Here is a 21,855-nt window from a genome sequence, read left to right as displayed (position 1 = left end):
CTCACCTCCCTGACGCTGTCGTCCGTCAGGATGACCTAAGTGTCCATTTTCTTCCTGCTCCATTATTATTGAGTCGTGAGCGATTGGAAGGCGACAGTAACACAAGAGGTCGTGACCTTTTCTTTTATGTTTTGCCTGCTATTGGAAAGTACAACAGTTACAACGCAACAGTCTTGCTTTCATACGGAGGCATGCAGATACACACACTCACACCCACACACACACACACACAGACACACAGTAACACACAGCAGTGACCCGGTAATTGCCCTGGTTATGGCTGAATCATTTACTTTTGCATTGATCACCCAGCGATCGATACTCCAGCCTCCTCTGGGCTTCCTCCTACTCTTTCTCTTTCGCCAGTTGTCTGTTTATCAACATGTGTTTCCTCTCTTCACCCAAGCATGCTCTCCTCTCGCTGCCTGTCTCAATCAAATGCTTTATTTTGCCATCACATACACTTTTTCCGCTCAGCTCTGTAGTGCTTTCTCTCTCATTTACTCCATTACAATGAAATGACAATAACAAAATGTTATTTGTAGACACACATACAGATTAAAAAAAAGATATCTTGCTGTTTCTCTTTTTTAAATTTGCTGTTTTTTTTTCCTTCCCTTATTCCTACATCTGTTCCACCTGATGCGCTGCTCTGTATACACATACACATTCACCAAGAAATTACCACCAGCTGTGAGCCAAATGCTGGTAAATTTGCACACTGTAGCTGATAGCCACGTGGGAAGTTGGCCAGCTTGTATTTCATCAGTTTATTTTTTTTAAGTGGTTGGATGGTAGCTGAATTAAATCAACCTGTGAGACAATCTGAATCCACTTGCCACTGTGACTGCTTGACTCTCATCCCCCCATTGCTCTTAAGCTTTGGATCTCCCATTCCTCGCTTGCGATGTAGTTTAACAAGGGCTTGCCCTCCACCCCCTCCTCCTCCTCTTCTTCTTCGTCTTCTTCTTTTTTTTCTTTTTTTTTTATAACAAGGCCCCACCCTTGGATCTTAATAAAGCTCGGATTGGACTTCATTAGGCCTCTGAGCCCCAGGGGAGAGCAAGACCATAAAAACCAGCTCCTGCTCGGATCCTCTTCCACGCTGTGAGGCTCGGATACTGTGTCATGTTTGGTTTTGAGGATGAAGGGATATGCAGAAAATAGCTGTTCAGAGCAGCATGTTATCATGTAGAGCTTCACAAGCATCTGCTGTTGTTTCGCACTTATGCTGGATTTGATTTGAAATTGCCAGAACTACTTATCTACTGTTAAGTTAAGGTGCAGAGATGAATACAGAAAAGACACTAAAACAATTTATTTAAATGAAATGAAAAGTTGCTGAATATATAAATCACAGCCGGGTGTGCGCAAACTTGTTATTGAAGTTATTTTTAAAACAATAGCCTTTCTTGGCGAACAAACCCAGCTTAGTAAGGAGCATATGGTCTATCTACTGTACAGAGGTTTAGAATTATTATGGCTAAGCTCCAGGGCTTAGTCACTGGGGTACGGGCTGTTTACGCTGTGTCGGATGTGTGTTGGCCTTAAACACACAGGCAGCGCTGCACCGGTCTGTTTCCACTTATCAAATCCAGACCTGAGCTCCTCTCAGGCCAATACTCTGAGGAGCTGACCAAATGCTACTGTTTCAGCTGAAAAGAATAGGCCTCAGTGTGGTGAAACCACTTTTTAGAAGTGCCAGTTATTGTTCACGTCTTAATTTGAAACACTAAATGTTGTCCAGATGGAAAAAATAAGAAACGTTTTTTTTTTTGCTAGAAAAGTGGAATAGTTGCAACTCCCCGATGTGCAGTACTCAGTGCACACATGCTATCTGTTCCATCATCACGACAAATAAAGTTAACCAAAGCTTCAGTGATTAAATAGCATTAATTTTATGGCTAATTATCATAGTTTAATAGATCAGCATTGATATACGAGAAATTGAGGCTCATCTGTGTCTGATACATGAACGGAGACAATGAAAACCCAGTGAGATGCTGCTTTTAGCCCATTTTTTCCTTTTCTGCCTCTCGTTGCTCCGTCGTTCCTCTCTCTCCATGCATGGTGTCAGTGTGTTTGTCAGCAAGTGCAGTGCAGTGTTGTTGTTGGGGGAGCGGAGTTCAAAGTGACCCAGGTTTCCTGTCATGTGGTTTTAAATGGTGTGGAGAGCCAGCGGGGGACGTCCACGGGTTAAAGAAACGCTTCCGAAGGCCTCACTCTGATAGATATGGTTTCACACACACACACACACACACACACACACACACACACACACACACACACACACACACACAAACAGACACACACACACACAGGCACCAAAACATGTGAAGAAACAACAGATGTTCATACATAAAATGTGCATACTTGCATGCAAGCTCTCACATAAACAATAATATAGCTAACTAAAAGTAGAGACAGTTTACATTAATGCAAAAATACACATGGGGACTGTTCATATTTCCCTGACACACACATGCATGTGCACAAACACACATGTAAGCATACACGCGCACACACACACACACACACACACACACACACACACATACACACAGTGGTGGAGGGTCCTTTGTGTGCCGTAGGCAGAGCGGCCCAGCCCAGCCTGGTGGCTGACAGGCATGTGTCTTTGTTAAGTCAGTTCTTATAATGGCTCTCATATGTGGCCCATTTCCTTCAGGCCCACAAAGGCACAGGCCCTAACCGCACCGCCCGGGCCCTAGCTAACGGGCTAATTAATGACTGCAAAGCCGCACTCCTCCTCCTCCTCCTCCCTCTCTCTGTTCTTCATTTATAACTCCTCTGTCTCCTCCTCTGCCTGCCCTCCTCTTTTTCTCTCTGAATTCTTGTCCCCCGAGTGTTGTTTTCTTTTTGTTTTTATTTCTCTGTTTAATCCTGTCGTATTATTTTCCTCTGTGGATGATGTCGTCAAAAGCCTGTTCCATAATTACAGAGTGCTGCCCCCTGTTGAAACACCATTAGCTGACTGCTTTTGTTTTTTATGTTGTGACTGATTAAAGTATATGGGCCTATATGTTTTGACCAGCATTCTTAATCTGAGTTTTTGATGCACAGTTTGCACTACAGTCTGAAGCAAAGCGCTGATGTTAGAGTGAGGCTCTCAATTGTTGGGGTTGGTAAACCTGTGTTAAGACAAACAGGCACAAACACAACAATCCACACACTCACATATACACAATTACGTACATATATAAGAACTAATGGAGCACACAAATGGCCATTAGATAGACAGGCACCTCCTACGTCAGCAAATACAGCTTCAGACACAATGACTCGGAAAGCCATGGAAGGCCCATAATGTCAAATGGACTCACCAACTATGGAGAATGGCTAACTCTTGACTTTACAATGGCCCTCACTCCACTGTATTAACCTGTGTGTTAGCCTATAGAAAATGGTGTAAGCTTAGTGGAATTGTGTGTGCTTCAATTAAAATCACCTCTAGTGTCTTCACTGTGCTCATGGGGGTGAAAAAAAACAGCTGAGCAATGTAATTATTTGAAGGTATAAAGAACAATCTGGAGTGGACGTCACATTTACGTCACTGCAGTTGTAAGTGCATTGTGGTGGCAGAAAAACAAGTGGACAAATACCTGTAATAAGGAAAAACAATGTCTTGTTGTGCCATTGGATGTAAGAAAAGGAATGAATAGAAAGGTGACCATTATCATCTTTATAGAATACAGTCATCAAAGACACTAAAGCTTAGTGCTAAACTAAACTGATGAGATCTTCACTGTTTATCACACACAAAGGCAAAATCAATGATGTAGTTGATAGCAATAAATTAGTAACAGCAGCAACCACAAAGCTGGCATTCTCAGTAGGCCATTTCATAATGGTAAACACTATTGACTAACCTTAGCAACATTAGCATGTAAGGAGAGGTAGCATGTAAACAAACTAAATTGCTCATAAACAGTTTAGCTATAACATCACTCAGTATTTATGCAAGATTGGATGTGGCATTCAGTGATATTATATCTGTGATATGACGTTTACTTTAGACTATAACTGAACACAGACTTTGCTAAGCCTTAGGACACATAATATTGTTGGTGTTATTTTTATGTAGGGTGAGCATGTGTTACCGGGAGGATGGACCATGGATCCAGAAAGTCCAGACTTTCATTGTTCCCTCACTGCTCACTTATTCACGTACTTAACGTCTTCTGCTGGCAAACCATTAAAATCACAGGAGAAGGCATCTGATTGATCCATATTCTTATGTTGTAAATTACCGACTGCCACCATTTCAGCTCCGCCCACAAAACACATTATCAATTTTACAAACACAAAAAATGTCTATTGTGTTCTCAAAGCTGCACTAAGTAAATTGTGGCCACTAGGGGGCACAGAGACAATAAAACAAGCTAAAAGGCGTCAGCCCTGATACACCACTAGCTTATTCAGTTGCTATGGCTTATATGTTAGCAAACAGTTGCTACATAGACATATTGTATATTTTGTGTGTTTAGCTAATGTTTGGTCCACTAATTCCTCAGAAAAATATGTTTTTAGGTACCTACATACTTTCTTCAGTAGCTAATGCTGTTTCAAGCTAACATTTTCAAGTTTCATATTTGCCCTGTTTGAGCTTGTTTGCTGCAAGCAGCTGTTTATGGTTTTGAATGAGAGCAGTGAGACTGGCTGGAGAACTAAAACAATGAGCCAAAATGACTACAAGTGGTCAGAAAGTGGCTAAAACCAGCTGTTAGAACTTAAAGTGTCACAGTTGGGTGTTAACTCTAAGCTATTTGCAGCACTGTTGTCCAATTCACATTACACTGACTCATTTGATTTAGTGCTGAAATCAAAAATCCTCATACTGCTTAATGGAGCATGGAGCTTTATAATACATATTGTGGTCTTCTATATGACTAAGTAGGCTACAGAGTTGTGTTCTTGAAGTCGTTTTCCTTCAGTCAGGCAATTTGAACACCCTAAAGCACTTCTCACTGGAACAGACATAAATTATTTTTCATAGTTACAGTATTAGCCTTTTTTGTTCTGCTTCCAGTTACTGTGTAACAATGAAACTTGATATCTAAAATTTGGAAGAACCAGTGAGATTTTGTCAGCATCCATGGCACCAGGTTGTCATCGCTGTGACGTTTCCATGCAGAGATCCCCTGCTAGTGTAGAGGGTTTAACTGGCACCACAATGTTATAGTAACTGGGATGTAATAATAATTGGTGCTTGATTTTTTTCATTTAATGCTAGAGTCAAAGAACAAGTCACTAGAATCACTTATTTTCATTTGGTTACAGAGAGTAATTATCTGTGAACTTGCAGGTTTCTACCTCAAGTCAAGTGACGGACAAAATCAAGGGACACACTCACTCACATCCACATGTGTGCATACCTGCCAAATGCACAACCAGACGTTTCTTTCTTCCTCCTCTATGCCTCCCAAACACATCAACATACAGACACACCACATACGTACTCATTGCCCCCTAACCCTGCTGCCCGTACACAAGACGACCATTAATTCTGAGTGTGTGTCTGCGCGTGTACACATGTTCCCTGTGCCTAGGTGTGTATGTCGATGTGTCTGGTGGGCAGTTTAGAGGAAGGGGGCCTTGTGTTTTCTTAGGGGCTGAGCAGAGCGGGGGCCCTCGCAGCACCACCTTCCCCAGTCCATTCATCCAGCGCACCCCCACCCTCCCACCCTCCCCTTGGTAAAAGGAGATCTTTGTGTGTTTGCGCTAGTGAAGCAGCCCCAGTCAGTCCCAGTGTTCCCAGAGGAATACAATGAATGGGAGCATTTTGTCCCACTCTATAACCCCCCCCCCACCACCACCACCCCCCCACCACCACCACCACTTCTCTCTTCTTCTTTTTTTTTTTTAGCCATTCGGACACAGACTCGTTTTTCTTCACTCTTCATTCTCTTTTCTGCGTGTCACAAGACGTCAGGACACTTGTCTGAGTGTGTGTGTGTGTGTGTGTGTGTGTGTGTGTGTGTGTGTGTGATGAGGGCTCCCGAACTATCTGGCTTTTTTGGAGTATGACCTAAACAATGTTGTCTGAAGAGCTGGTCATGTGCTTAACATGTGTAACTCCATGCCATCTGTGGATAATACAGATGTTTGATGCATTGTTGTGGCAGAGACGTGAGCACACACACATGCGTGTGTTGTGTGCACACACATGTGCACACAACACACACATGTGCACACAACCTAATTTTAACCTCGACCATTAAACCAAGTCTTAAGCCTCAAACAGGCCTTTGATGAAGTGAAGACCAACCAGAATGTCCAAAAATGTCCAAAGAGTTGTGACTCTTACGGTCCTGAACTCTGATTGGTCAACATAAAGAGAAGTACAAGACAACCCCACAGATACACTCCACAGCACTTTTCTTTTGATGGATTTCAGTTTACTGTAATTGTTTTAGCCACAATCTAGTTCTACAGTCTAACGATTTAACAAAATATCTCCCCTCCACATGAACATACAAATACAGCAGCAGTCCTCTCAGCACTTACATGATTCATGTCCAGCAAGGGTGGACAGTGACGAAATACATGTACTTGAGTATATCTTCCAGTATTTGTCCTTCACTTGACTGTTTTTTTTTTTGTTTGTTTTTTTGGAAACTAATGACTTTTATTCCACTACATTTAAAAGACAAATATTGTGCTTTTGACTCCATTAAATTTCTATGAAGTACTCTTACTTTGAAGCAGGGCAGAGGTCAGAGGAGTGAAATTTTCTTTTATTTTCTAAAATGTGATCAGACCATACACTGTGTAAAACAATCACAGTCGACTCCTACACTGTCAGTCATGTTGTGCTGCACTTTTGAACAGCTCAGTTGTTTATGGCCATTTCAAGCTTTGTATGATATTCAACAGTCTTTTTATTCTACAGGTTCTACAGTCAGTCGGTTCAGTCAGTAGTTTGTTTCAGTCATCAGGTTCTGTAAATGTGCAACAATAAAACAATGTGCTGACATTAAAAAAAAAAGTGCTTTTGAATACTTGAGTATTTTTTAAATAAAAGTACTCCAGAACTTAAACTCAAGTAAAAATTTGACTGAACAACTTCCACTTGTACTAAAGTAATATATGACCAGGAGGATCTGTACTTTGACTCCAGTAATGGAGCTGTGTACTCTGATGTCCAGTGTCAAGTGTCAAACACACAGTTCATCACTTACAGATTCATACACTAGCATCACTTCATTAACTGTAGTGCTTCAAAGTAAGAGTGTGGAGGTAGTGGAGCCTGAACATGTACATTTGGCTTTTTGAAATATTTAACCAAATGAAGATGATGATGTTTCTCACCTGAACCAGGTACCATGCTGTAGTTTCCAAGAGAGATACTGTATGAATAAAACAAACATAAAAAGATATTGAAACGATGTTCTCACTTAGTGTGATTGTGGGGTTTTCCAGACAATGTCTGATATTACAATTGTTTTACAGGATCTAGCAATTTTGTTTTTATAAACATCTATTATGTAAAAAAAAAAAAAAAAAAAAAGATCTCAAGTTCCCAGAGCCCAGAATGAAATCTGTAAGTTTCTTGTTTTGTCAGAACATCAGCCCACAACCCAAAGATATCCCCTTTACAGTAACTGTTGTTGATCCTCTTATTGATCCACTAATTAATACAGTTCCTCGGCAAACACGCACAAGTGAAGGATGACCCCGTTCATCTCCCTCTCTCTGTTTAGTCATGCTCTTTGAACCTCCCGATCACAAACGCTTAGACCCTGCCTCACACACACACACACGCACACACACGCACGCACACGCACGCACACACACACACACCATAAACATCCCAGAGGACGGTCGTCTTATTCAACTAATTCAGCAATGTAACCACGCGGTACAAATGCAGAGAGGAGAACTGTGAGCACACAACATGCTGATGGCGTAAATTTGGGCGCTAATGATGAACTGTCCCAGGAGGACAGTGGGAGGGAGGCCATGTGGTTAATGAATTGGTAGTAAAGGAGATGAATGGAGGCAGACAGCATTGAACGGAGAGAGGAAATGGAAAGGGAAGGAGGAGGTGTCAACAAGCGTTCATCTTAGAGAGTAACAGAGGAAAGAAAAGGAGAAACTGGAGAGGAGGTAAAATATGATGAGAAAACAGGAGGCATATAGAAACAGAATGAGATGAATGGGAGAAAAAAGGAGGAAGTGATGGACAGCTGTTGCAAATCGTTATAAAATCTTATTAAACGTGGTCAAATGTAAAACATTTTTCTATAGAACTAATCTGAAAAGTTTTGTCAGCTGACAATGTGTCCTCTCCTCGGCTTAAATAACCTCCTCACATCTTCTAAAAATCTGCCAACTTTCAGACAGGAACTGTGAGAGTGAGGAGACAGAAAAAACACAAAATGAAAGAAATTAAGGCAGAGAGAAAGAAAAGAAAGACAAGACACGAGGGGGAAAGAGACAAACAATTTTACAACAGGGAAGAAAGTGAAGAAGGGAGAGGAGAGGATGAGATAAAGGGAGAGATGGAAGTGAAGAGAGCGATCCAGTCCAGCCTTAATAGATTCCCGCAGGCTCATCTTTGATATGTTCTCCTCAGTTGGAGCCCTCAGCGCCTTAACTCAGTCCAACCAACAGTTTTTATGAGTCTTTCAAGCCGACATGAAAGGCAGCTGTTAGCTCCTCTGTTGTTTTAAAGACACTTTGCTTCACATTTTTACACTTGTCTCTCAAGAATGAAACGTCTTTATTTGTTGTTTGGTCTCTGCTCTTTAACTTTGTCTCTTCAGTCCCGATGATCAGTTCATTCTTACAGTCAGTGGCTGGGGTAGTGTACTTGTTTGCTTGTGTGTGTGTGTGTGTGTGTTTCTTTTTCTGACTTTATTATTTCTCGTCTCTTTGCTTCTTTATTTCTTTTTATATTCTTGGTTCCTGGTGTTCTTTCTTTTCTTTTTTCATCTTAATTTGTTTCTCTTCGCTTTTTTCCTTCATTCTTTTTTTTCTCTTTACTCCCTTTTGAATTTTCTTATCTTTCCCTCTTTTTGTTTATTCACTTTTCATTTGATGTTTTTCAATTATTTCTTTACTCTTTGCTTCTTTCCCTTACATTCCTTCTTTTTACTTCTTATCTCTCGGACTATCCTATTGCTTTCTTTTCCTCCTCCATTCCGCCTCCTCCTCCCTTCTCAGTTTACTTTATCTAACTCCTTTATTTCTCTCCGTCCTTCATTTTTTTTCTTCAGTTTTTCTTTAGTGATTTTTACAGGTTCCATCTTTCTTTCCTGTCTCTATAGTTTGCTGTTGCTAGTGTTATTGTGTCATTTGTTTTTGTGTGTGTGTGTGTGTGTGTGTGTGTGTGTGTGTGTGGCATTTGTGTAGATAGGAGTGGTTGTGTGTTCGTCAAGGTTTTTTTCAGTTACGTTTTTCTTATTTCATGTTTTACAAGACTACATACTACAAACATGTGTGTGTCTCTCTCTCTCTCTCTCTCTCTCTCTCTCTCCCTCCCGCTCTCCCTCTCTCTCTCTCAGGTCCAGGGTCACATGCCTCCTCTGATGATCCCAGTGTTTCCTCATGACCAGCGGTCCTTGGCTGCTGCGGCTGCTGCACAGCAAGGCTTCCTCTTCCCACCGGGCATGTCCTACAAGCCAGGTACACACACACACACACACACACACACACACACACACACACACACACACACACACACACACACACACATTGAAAAGTTGCCCAAAACAGATTACTCACTGCTGAAATGTATGTTTTCTTGATAAATATTCACCCCCCTCAGATAAAAGCTCTATGACTCTTTGTCAAATACAAAAGAAACAGGTCTCTCTCTCTCTCTCTCTCTCTCTCTCTTTCTCTCCCTCTAAGACACACACACATACACACAAACACTGGGATCCCAGTCTATGTTAATGAGGTGTGTCAGGTGAGGAATGTTCTGAAAATGAGCGGAGAGATTTACCAGCCCTGCTTGTTCACGTCGGGAACAATACATTGGACACAGCGAGGACTGGAATGTCTCTTTTATGGCGTGCTGAAAACATGTCAGTTGCACAACACATCTGCAACATGGAATTTCACACTTTCTCACACACACATGCACACACTCTCATGCATGTCCTCCTGGTGCTCCCCGACCCACCAGTGCACACATAAGCGAGATGTAGACAGACAAATCACATGCATTCCCCAAAAAACTTGCACGCAAAACACAATAGAAGGTGTGAGTGTTTGCATGTCCCAGCAGGGATTTTGCGCCACAACAAAACACTGGAAGACACACCTACACACACACACCCACGCACAGTCGTCTTCCTGCAGGATCCCCTGCACCACCTGCTTTCTTCCTCTCTCTCCTCGTCCTTCACACATTCCTTCCTTCCATGCATTCCTCCCGGTGCTCGTCTGACGCCGCACCACACTGACCCTCCGTACTTCATACAGAATAATCCATGTTTATTCCTACTGCGTGAGCACACACTCCCGTGAGGGTGCAAAGAAAGGCAGAAATGAAGGAAAGGATTAAAAAGCCATTATTGTACACTTTGCTTTGACTTTGGCCTGTTTTCAACAAAGGCTCAGACATGGAAAGCCTTTTAGGAACAAACAGTAGGGGTTATTCACGGTACTGGTATATGAATTTATGAGTGCATCCCAATGAGGGAGCTCTGGATGTGAACTCTGCTCACTCTGGTCTCAAGTACCCGAGTGTACCGACACTGAGCGTTATTAACCTTCGAATAAAAACGCTTGTGACCCTTTACGTCTCATTTGACATGAATAAAAACATGAGAGGAACAAGGGAGGAGACAAAGAGCGAGACAGAGAGACAGACAGAAGCTGAAGGCAAAAAAAAAGAAAAGAAAAAAAAAGCAGGTTAGTTCTTGTGCAGTAATCTGCTGCCACCTCTCTCTACAATATGTGTTGTTTTCCTTGTTCAGCAGGTGAGAATTACCCCATGCAGTTCATTCCATCGACAATGGCAGCTGCAGCGGCATCTGGACTCAGCCCATTACAACTACAGGTAAGACTGAAACACCTGGTCTCCTGGAAGTTCATCAAAATCAGCACTGCATCTTCACCAAACCAGAGCTTCCTGCATGGATAGAGTCACATAACTGGGCTGAACCGACCCTTTAAATGAAATTGCACAAAAAGAGTGAGTCATGTCCTCCTGCCACAAAAGGATCACATGTTGGAAACGAGACAGTTTGACAATGAAGTGGTGAAAAGTGAGGGTGAGGAGTTTAGTGGGCATGTGTGAGATATGCTTCAGTTTCACCTGGATTCACTTCTCAACTCATGAATACTCAGGAAATAAGAGACTTTATAACATATTTGGCAAAACATTTTCACATTTAGTCATGACTAAAACCACAAATTGCTTTTGTTGTCAAAGACATAACTCCCACCTAAACCAAATTTGGTTTAGTTTAACCAAAAGGAAAGGAAATGTTATGTTGTCATAGTGTTGGTTGTTAGAAAAAACAAAACAAAAAAAGAGTCATATAATTTAACAGTTGGAGACTGTGTCAGAGCAAATGCCAGCAAAGCAAACTAAAGAAGTGCCTCTTCAGTATCTCTGATGATAACTTGAGTGAGTGTTTCACAACCAAATAAACAACTGCAGCAGAGACAAAGTTTCAGAACAGCAGCAGGAACAAAGACAGAGCTATACACTGCTTGTACACTGAGAAAGTACATATGGCTCTAATCCTGAGGGTGTAACCGGCAGGCCAGAGCCCCAGACAATCGTACAGAAGTGGGTAGATAAATAGAAAAGACAGTCAAGATAAGAAACATTGGCAAACTAAATGAAACTCCTGTTCACTCTAACCTCGCCCTGAGTTCAAGTGGGATAAAACCAGCAATACTTTTTATAGAATAAAAGACTTTTTAATGCTTCCTATCCATGGCGGACTCAACGAACACAATGGTAATTTAATGTATACCTGGTGCATGAAACCTTTTATATTTCGCCTGTTATCCGGAGGCCAAGGCCGTTGTGATTCAGCATGTCTTGTGAGTTTTTACCTGGGAAAAATCTCAACGTTGCGATCAAAAGGAGAAACTAGGTATTTTTCTTAAGAAGTGGTAGCTGTCATGACTGCACAGTTAAGTAAGCCAGCGTCACTGACAGAAGGTCTAATTTCAACAACAGAAAATCAAAGACAGAAGCCCCACGCTGCGTGACTGACAGGTGATCTGTGGAAAGTGCAGACTCTCGGCTACAATAATAACACTGGAGGAAAAAAATAAGAGTTGCCTGCTAGCATTACTTATTTCCTCACTTTGCTGCAATATCCTCAGCTGCAGTATATGTTCATAAATACACCAGAACAGCCGTAAAAGCAAAATGAATGGGAAGTACAAATGGAAGCTGGAGGAGGCCCAGCATGCATTAATCGGCTCAGATCACAGGCTCGTTCCTTTAATGAATATTAATGGAGTTAACTTCTCTCAATAAAACAGCATGACACGTCGGTTAAAGGATGAAGCTCTATAGGCCGACGCTAACGTGCTAGCCTGCTTATCTGCTGCCTGTCAGCTGTGTTAAACAAAAGCTGTTATGATGAATCACAGAGGAATTCCGCCCCACCAGCACAACACCTGGCCCAGGCAATTCATCAAATATTTTATTGCTGCTTGACACCTGTGGTTTGAGAATGGCACGTTTCCATAATGGTTATCATAGAACGTATTTGCAAAGAAAAAAAGAAAATAGAAAAAAAGAAACGAAATAGAAGAAAAGAAAAATTAAATCTTTATTCCCTTGAGGCGGTTTGGGATTTCACAACACGACCCCATCACCCCTCCTGCTGTACCTACTATCAGAGCAAAGAACAAAAGCCCTCATGAAGCTTTTTCACCGGCAAACAATACTGCTTCATCATGTCAGTCGTTACCATAGCATGGCTTTTGGATGTTATAAGAATCCTTATCTCAGTTTATTCAATTTGTATTGTGGTTTTTGCTTATCAAGGCCCTCATTAGCCGCTATTGACTTAGCAAAGCGCCGCGCTGCGCTGAGGGGGATCGGAGTCTCGGCGCAGCCTAGCTCCACTCTCGCCTTTGAAATTATCAAAAGAGCCGTACGGTGAGTGAGAGGTAAGAGGATGAATAATGTCGGAGATGCAAACTCATTCACATTTAAACACAGCCTGAGACGTGGAGCGGGGGGGGGCAGAGAGGAACCTGAATGAATGAGGAAGCTTCTCATCACGGCTGGAATTGAGTAGGAGACTGGGAAAAGGAGGGAGACTGAGAGGGAGGGAGAGAGAGAGAGAGAGAGAGAGCGTCGGTGGAAGTGTTTATGAGAGAAGAAAAAAAAAAAAGCGCGATTATCTGAGGAATTTTTGTGAGACGGAGGCGCCGGCTTCCAGCACATGTTTGGACATTGTTTTGACAACAATACCAAACGCCAAAAGCAATCACGATGAGAGTTATGAGTTTTACTTGTTGAGTTATGTATCTTCATCTCAGACATTTACCAGCAGCTCTCTTTAGTACAGAATTTATATTGGATGAACACAATAAAAATAAAAAATAAAAACACCTGCATGCTGCTCTGCTATCCAGCCATGAAATAAATACTTACTGTGTGAAGTTGGCATGGTTTATCAACCCCCTCACACTACATGGGTTGCATCCTCTTTGAGTGTCCTTGCTGTGTATGTGAGCTGCTTGTTTGTGTGTCGGAGGCAATTACAGTGTTTCCCTCAGGATTAACAATTTAGCCACTTGCCTTCAGCTCTCCTAACACTGGAGCATATCCCTTTGGTTAATGACCAAACGGTGAACATGTTTGGTGGCAGATCGCCTCACGGTCGGTTTAGTTACTGTATAGTTGCCTAATTCATCACAGAGCAGTGTGATGTAGCACCTCTGCTGGTTTACACGAGTCTTATCGTTTTCTTCTGTCTGCCGTTAAATGCTGCAGGAAACCCTGAACTGACGTGACTCCGACATAACAAGTAGAACAAATGTGATGAGTAGAACAGAAACATTTATTCCTCTTCTTCCTGCACTATCTTGAGCCCTTTGGCCTGCATGTAGCCACTGCGGTTACGCTGTAGTGCCACAGCGGCTCTCTCTCTCTTTCTCAGCTCTGGCTCTGCTTTCTTTATGGGCTCTGCCTTTGGGAGGTGAGGGACAACTACACCATTGAAAACCTGTTTTGTTTTTTTTTGTTTGTTTGTTTGTTTGTTTTTTCACAATGACTGTGAGAGGATGTTTTTCACTTGGAGCCTCACTGACATATTTCCTCTAACTTTTCCTGTCTTTACTCATCACTTCTTTATCTTGCATGAGAACTCTCTCTCTGGCCCCGCCCCCTGTACTTTGTGCTGGTTGTTACGCTGATGTAAAAATTGTATTAGACAAGCACACACAGAACACAATATGGAGTGTATATTATAGGATGATAAAATTATTAATTAATGGGTGACTAACCATCATTCATAATCAATAGAGTGTGTTTTTCTTTTGTTGCTGCTTGTTTAGCAAATGACGTGCATTTGGTGAGTCAGTCAATCGGGATTTAAACAAGGCTGCACTGTAAAGTCCTGTGTAGTGTCTCAGAGTGGCAGTGCAGTGCACACACTGAGATCTTGTCTGTTTTTAAGTGTTTTTTACTTATTAGTCTCAGTCACACTTCACTTCACAATGGCCTTAACTCCAGTGTGTCAGACTGTGCATTAGGGTATAAAAAAGCATTGTAAATACACAATTACACCATGTTAGTTCTACATTAGCCGTCTCCGCTACATGCTGTAGTCAAGTACACGCCAGCTGCTATCAAACCTCTTTTTAACGGCTCAGGACGGACAGATGTTGTAGCCAGACTGCTCCAGATGTTTTAAAGTTGAGCCCTGTAGGACTCTCTCAGACAGCTGGCTGGCACTGATGGTCAAGCAGGCATGAACTGGGTTACAGAAAGAGCATATTTTCAAGCGGGGGAAATGAAATGAACCTGCACAGGATACAAGACGACTTCCATTTCTCAAAATCATCGAAGAGGACAGAAAAGACTCGATCACTTCTTTTGTTTAACGGTTTAATCAGTCTGAAGAAAACAAAATCAAATCAAGCAGAGTCATTTGGCAGAAGCTGCCTCATTGTGCACGACTCAACTGACCTAACAGTTTTTGATAGAACAAATGTCGTGCTATCGGCGTGGGAACTTGATCAGGCCAATTGTTTCCAGAGCCTCGGAGTAGACCCCTTCACAAACAGTGGATTCCTGCTGAAGAAAGGCCCCCTTTGTGCACGGCTAATGCGAGGGAAATACAGTTGCTTAGCAGACATTCTTGTTGAAATCATAAGACATCTCCTGCTTGTCTGTCCCTGTGTTCTGCCTGTTTCTCTCTCTGTGTCTCAGACATGCAGACAAAGGTGAGGAACAAACTTTTGTGCCCCTAATTACCAACATACAGTAGTTAGAGCAGAATGGTTTTCTTCTGGAAGGAAATCAGATTAGGTTTTTCTTTATTTAAAAATCTGAGCATTTGCTCCATGACAGAGAAGTGGAAAGGAGATGGTTGTGTATGCAGCTTGCCTCCCTGTGTATCTTTTCCACTGTCTTGGCCACAGCTAACCCTCCCAGTGCAACACTTACCCTCCATCCTCTGTGTGGGCCAGCTCAGTGGCAGTCGATCAATTTCAGCCTCCTCCTCCTCCTCCTCCTCCCCCTGCAAACCTGCTGCAAAAGACAAAACCTCATTTGTTTTGTGTACTCCTGAGATCGATAGCGGCTCGACACTAAAAGAGGCCAGCTAGAGGGATTCTCCACTCAGTTCTAATGGGACAGGCCGGTCTGAGCACAGAGGAGGCTGTTGGCAGGCCGGTCCAGACGGTGCTGTCCACAACCCAGACCACAACAACATCACCTCCTCTTTGCTTTCTTAACAATTACACCAAAGCAGGCCAAGGCTATTAAAAAAAATAAACCTGCTGGGTGATCGGGAGGATCAAAAATGATTGACTAATCATTTGGATTTTAGTCAAATTAGCACTAACATCCAGGGGCCAGTCAGATAGTCTGGACAGCTGAGGCGCAGTTCAAGGCCCTCTTTGTCAATTTGTAATTTAGGAAATTGCGGCATTGTCTTCCCTTGGGGTTTGACTGAATGGCGAGAGCTCTAGTTGGGGTTGTTTACGTTGCACATTGGCCTCCCCAGTCACCAATCAATCTCAGAGTGTCTTTAAGAAACAGAGGGAGGAAAAAAAATAGGTAGAAGCTCTTAATTTCAGGCTTTTGTCTGTTCAACAGTTCCCTCCTCTTATTTGGAATTGCTGACGGAATCGCTGTTAACAGCACAATGGCCGTGGGTGTGTTTGCACAAAAATACCCTGTGTGTGTGTGTGTGTGCGTGTGTGTGTGTGTGTGTGTGTGTGTGCGCACACAGGGTACAGGGTGCGAGAGCTTAACTGTGTGTTTTACCTCAAAGACTCGTGTGTCTGCCCCAGCTCCCGCTCCCCTCAGAGCTGTAAGAATATCAGGCATCACCAGAAGTAACTCTGCGGTCGGTGTGATTGACGCGAGAGGCCTCACCACCAGCCATTCAAGGCACATTCTTACGGGGATCTCATATCGCCAGGGGTTGGCCCGAGCACTCCTGGTGCCTTCCAAGGAAAATAAGCGGCGTGACATCAGGGCTTTGTTTCAACGGCGAGGCCCCTTCTGTTTGTGTTTAATATCGCTCCGAGAGAAGTGGAAAGAGGGCCAGCCAATTTCTCTGGCCCCGACCGCTGAGCCTGGGTGCTTCGGCGGTGAAGCGACGGTGATCTCGTGTGTCTGCAGCGCAACGCTCTCTACCCCCCCCCCCCCCTTTCTTTTTCTTTTTCTCTGTTGCTGCACTCTCTTTGCTTTTGGATCTCTGGTCCCAGGAGGCTTTGCAGTTTTGACTACAGGGAAATCAGATCTCACAACACTGGGGGCCTTTTAGGATGAAGGGGGCAGAGAGTAAAAACAGAGAGAGACAGAAACAGAGGTGGAAATGGAGATGCGGGGAGAAGATGTGAGGAATGATTTTGGAACAAAAACTGAAAGGCAGAAGAAAAAGGAAGAGTCGGAGGGAGATCAAAAGAGAGGAGGACAAAAGAAAGACAGAAAAAGAGGAGGGGGGGGAGTATAGATGAGGTGAGAGTAATGAAAAATGAGAGGAAAGTAGGAAAGCAGAAAAGAAAGAGAGGAGGGAGTCTTAAGTGAAGGCCAGCCACGTCTGGGTGGTTTTCCTGAGGACAGGCTCTTTGATACTCCAGCACTCACACTCCAATGCATTTAGACAGGGGTTGACAGTGGTTTCAGGCAGCGGTTTGTCTGGCCAGTTAGCTTTGATTTAGAAGACCCTGGACCGAGGGCTGAGTATTTGACTCTTTGATTTTTGTTAAGTACCTTGGATGGAAAATCGGTACAGTTTTTTTTTTTTTTTTACTACGAATTTAATGTTCCCATCTCAACCCTAGAGGCAGACGGCTTTTACTTTCCAAGTCTTTTATTTTAAGTTTTCTATTATTTTTATACTATTTTCAATGGACTCACATGCCCAAGATGTAATTGCAATATGACTACACCTACTTAAACGTGATTGCACCCCATTGTCTTTGTTTTGGATTGAAGTCAAACTCAGTTGTCTGAACTGTTAATGTAAGGATTAACCACATGTGACAAGATGAGTCTCCAGTGTTTTTTCGAGACTCATAAAGTATTGTTTGAAAGCCTAATTTGATTGATTTTATTTGACTCTTACCATGTAAAATCTCAGCTCTGCTGTAAAAGGCAAAACGTAAGAAAGAGGTCAAATTGCCAGGACAACAAAAAAAGCCCATGCGGCTTTTTTCCCATTGTGGTTCACATTGTTATATGAAAAATAAAGGAAAGCAGCTTTTATTGTTAGCAACACTGAGCCAGGCATTGTCTGAAAAGCTTATTTCATTACTTACTGTAAACTCTCATATTTGTGCAGAACTGAGTATTAGATATCCCATTTTGTCAATAGTCAGAATTAAACTTAAGGAGGATTCAAGCGAAATTTCTTTAGGTATTATCTGGATTTATTTGTAGATGCAAATCGATGCACAAGCTGCTTCCAGCATCTGCTGAAAGAATAACTGTCAGAGACGGATTGTAGATAATTTAAAATGAAAATGTTTTGCTGGAATGCCTCTCTGATAAATACTCAAACAAATCTTCCATTTGTGTGGGACACTCCTGTCAAAGTCAGATCTAGGTGTGTGTGTGCGTGTGTGTGTGTGTGTGTGTGTGTGTGTGCGTGTGCGCGTGTGTGTGCGCGTGTGTGTATTTGTACGTGCACATCTGTTTCCATAAGAGTCCTGTGTGTTTGGCTCAGACACACACACACACCCATAGAAGAAGAGAGGAGAGAGAATGAAAGAGGAAAGCCACTGACTAGCTGCTGGCGAGCAATGTTAATAGTCTGTCGGTTTTGCTGGTTTCTTCCCTTTTTGCAGCAGCTGTACGCAGCCCAGCTGGCAAGCATGCAGATCTCACCAGGAGCCAAGATGGCTCCCCTCCCGCAGGCTCCCAACTCCTCCGGTCCGCTTTCCCCCTCCGCCCTGAAGAGCGAGAAGCGAGCATCCAGTCCTGTCGCTCAGATTAAGGTGAGCCTGTTGCTGCCGATGATTTTGTAAAATGGTTTATGTGGAATCACAGAGCGGTTTGAATGATTCAACGGGATATGTCGGAGCTGGGAGGACACATTTGTGATGGGTTGATGTTCTAATAAGCTGTGGGCAAAGACAACGGCACAAGGGGAAAATCTAACCACACTCAAGAAACAAACAAATGTATAAGGAACTTATATGGGAAAAACAGTGTCTCCATGGTGTATGACAATATAATAAGACAAAGGAAAGAGTGAGTTCAGAATATGAATGATGGGAAAACACACAAGAATTATGATGATCAGTGCAACTAAAAGTGAGAAGTTTCTGAAACATCGATCTGCCCGTGGCTCTCTGCTCTTAACCATCAATTAGAAACAGCTTATTTAAAAGTCACACACTGATACACACACACGCAAGTACACAAACTGACACTGGCGCTGGCTGCTGTTTGGCAGGAGCCCAGACCCCTTCACTGTGGAGAGAGCGTACGCCTCATCTTTGCTCGACGGCGAGGCAGTAATGGAAACCATGTGTGTGTGTGGGGCACAGCTGCAACCGGCGTCACAATAGACCGGCGTCAGAGCTCACCACACTCAAACAGTAGTGCTGTGCCCTCCAATCTCCTCCAATCTCCCCAGCCTCTCCACCCTCCCCACCCTCCCCAACCCCCGCACTTGCTCAGCCCACCCCACCGCCACCCACCGCCCCCACTTTGGCATGCCACCCGCAGACTAACCTCCCTCTACCGAGCCGTTCCTAAACTCCCTCCAACACCTCCCTCAGCTGAAGCTCAGCTCCAAATTAGCTTTGCGTTCATTAAGCGACTACCGCCAACACAAGAGCCCCAGTCAGTTTACTTCTTGGCATTACTTTTCCTTTTCCAGGGATTCCTTATGTGGATCAATGTGGTCATGAACCTTTGATTAGAAATAGAGGACAAGACTCGCACAAACAAAGGTGCTATTGTTCAGATAAGAGGGCACACTACAACTTTTTTTTCCTGTCACGTTCACAGAAGTTAGCTGTGGGATTCTTTTTTTTTTTTTTTTTTTCTGAGGGCAAAGGTGTGACTGATCAGCCAGCCAGTCAGCAGGAGCGTCACTAAAGTACTGAAAGCACAACTTCCAAGAGAGACTCGGGACAGGATTGAAAATCAGTGGCAGCAGTAGACTCTAATTCAGTCAGTTACACCTCCAACAGTAATAGATTTTCACAGCAGACATGTTCATTTCACCAAAGTATTACTTTATAAACAATGTCTGTGTCACACTTTATAAGACTGACAGCTTCTCTGGAAGTATATAGAGCTACTGGTGAATATACTTGAACAGCACTGTATGTGGATGGATAAAGGAGAAGTGGATTATGCTGCATGAGTGAGAAGATACCTTTAAGACTACATGTTAGTGCTGCAATCCCATGTAAATCCATTTTCACAGACTCAATGTGCTGTCATTGTAATCCTTTTACAGCCACCTTTCAAGCCAACAGGTGGAGGGGTGTGTCTGACTCTCGAAAAGTAGATTTCGGGTGAAATTTAAGCCCATGTTCCCCAACCTGGAGGTCCTGACACCCACAAAGGGTCACAACATGAATTAAAGGGACCCTGGGATGATTATTAAGGAAAAACAAAAGTTGAGCACACAGCGTTAGCTTGTCTCTATCCTTGAGGGATAGTAAATATGTTAAATGTGTTTTCTTTCCTCATAAAAACAAAATTGAAACAAGCATTTTGAAATAATTTGAAACCTACAATGTTTACATCCACGTTGTCTTGCAAGCGATCCTCTTCTTCTTTGCCTTTGTTGCTGCGTTGCTACATTTCTTGGCGTATTACTGCCGCCGACTGTCAATCAGTGGAGTAGCATGAGAACATTAGCAGGGCTGTGTATCTTGCACCCAGGTGTGACGCTCATGTATAAGCGTCCCTGTTTTGTTTTGTTTTGTTTTTTTTGTTTTTATTTAATAGGGACAATGCAATTTAACGTAGTTCCAAAACAAAGCAGGAAACGAATGTGTCGCACAGAGAGTTTATAGCTATTACTCATTTTCAGCTCTTGTCCCTAGTTGGGCTTTTACATGTAGAGTGTAAATAAGACAGTTTTCATCCTAATGAAACCACAATACACTGCATATATGAAAGTAGAGTAAAATACTATATTGAAATAGACAAGAACAACAGCGAAAACAACACAAATGATAATAGCATAGAATTACCTAAAAAATATACAGATGTACAGACTAAAAAGAGACAGCAATAGAAATAGTTGTCCATACATGACACCCTATCGTTATGGAGCAATAACATTGTTCCATAAAGCTACTACTGGCCAACTCAAACACAGGGTAGAAGCAGTTCTGAGTAATGCCACACACTCACTCACAAAGACACAAAGATGTGGCGATCCATCAGTTGTACATTTCCATTAAAGCACCGTTACATCTGTTCCACTAACAGGAGGAAGGATCCACACAGCCATTGAACCTCTCAGCCAGACCCAAGACAGCTGAGGCTCTTCGCTCCCCAACGTCCCCGACACAGAGTCTGTTCTCGGGAAACAAGACCAGTCCTACAGGCATGGGCAAGGGCCGCATCCCCAGCCCCATCCCCAGCATGGGCAGGAACACTTCTCTTGGTAGGTAACAAACACGCACATGCACTTTAACACCAGTGTTTCCTTTACCGCTGGGTAGACGGGACGGGCCACCCAGACCACTGCTGCTCTGCCTACAAGAAGTACATTAGCATTGGCTTCACTGACATGTTCAATAAGGATCACAGGGTCTAAGCGCTGCTTCACCATGCCAAGACAAAATTCTGAGGGGAAACACTGACGTACTCTACACATACATGGCCTCTCTCTCTCGCTCTGACACACACACACACACACACACACACACACACACACAAACAAACGCTCATACCCTTTCATGCGCCACTGTATTGTTCACATCTGTACTGTACATCCATCCAGAGCAAACACGTCCTCACTCCAGTGTAAAACTGTTCTTCCCCTCAACCGGAAAAACAAAAACATCACCCACCCAAAAACACCTCCCTCCTCCCCGCCACACACAGACAAACCGAGAGCCGTTGCATGCGCCTGATAGACTGCAGACACCTCAACCCCACGAGGAGACCTGTGTGTGAGCATTTGTGTGTGTGTGTGTTTGTGTTTTACAGGAGTCCAAAGCCCTGTATTTAGCCCCAATGAAAAC

At 43.0% G+C, this 21,855-nt stretch overlaps 1 protein-coding gene across 6 annotated transcripts in view; it reads left to right on the top strand.

Moving 5' to 3' along the window:
• LOC130176085 (transcription factor SOX-6-like) overlaps positions 1-21,855 on the top strand; it is a 118,561-nt gene that overhangs the window by 77,453 nt on the left and 19,253 nt on the right. For 4 of the 6 annotated variants that reach the window (XM_056386951.1, XM_056386955.1, XM_056386949.1 and 1 more), the window contains 4 exons: positions 9,528-9,648; positions 10,950-11,032; positions 18,481-18,630; positions 21,095-21,272. In XM_056386951.1, coding sequence (XP_056242926.1) covers positions 9,528-9,648; positions 10,950-11,032; positions 18,481-18,630; positions 21,095-21,272 — 532 coding nt within the window. The remainder of the gene's footprint in view (positions 1-9,527; positions 9,649-10,949; positions 11,033-18,480; positions 18,631-21,094; positions 21,273-21,855) is intronic. The other 2 variants (XM_056386953.1, XM_056386954.1) reach the window with 2 other exon arrangements.

The sequence above is a fragment of the Seriola aureovittata genome, chromosome 10 (assembly GCF_021018895.1).
Source record: "Seriola aureovittata isolate HTS-2021-v1 ecotype China chromosome 10, ASM2101889v1, whole genome shotgun sequence".
NCBI lineage: Eukaryota > Metazoa > Chordata > Actinopteri > Carangiformes > Carangidae > Seriola > Seriola aureovittata.
Note: the sequence above shows the minus strand (reverse complement) of the source record. Positions and strands in the feature narration are given on the sequence as shown.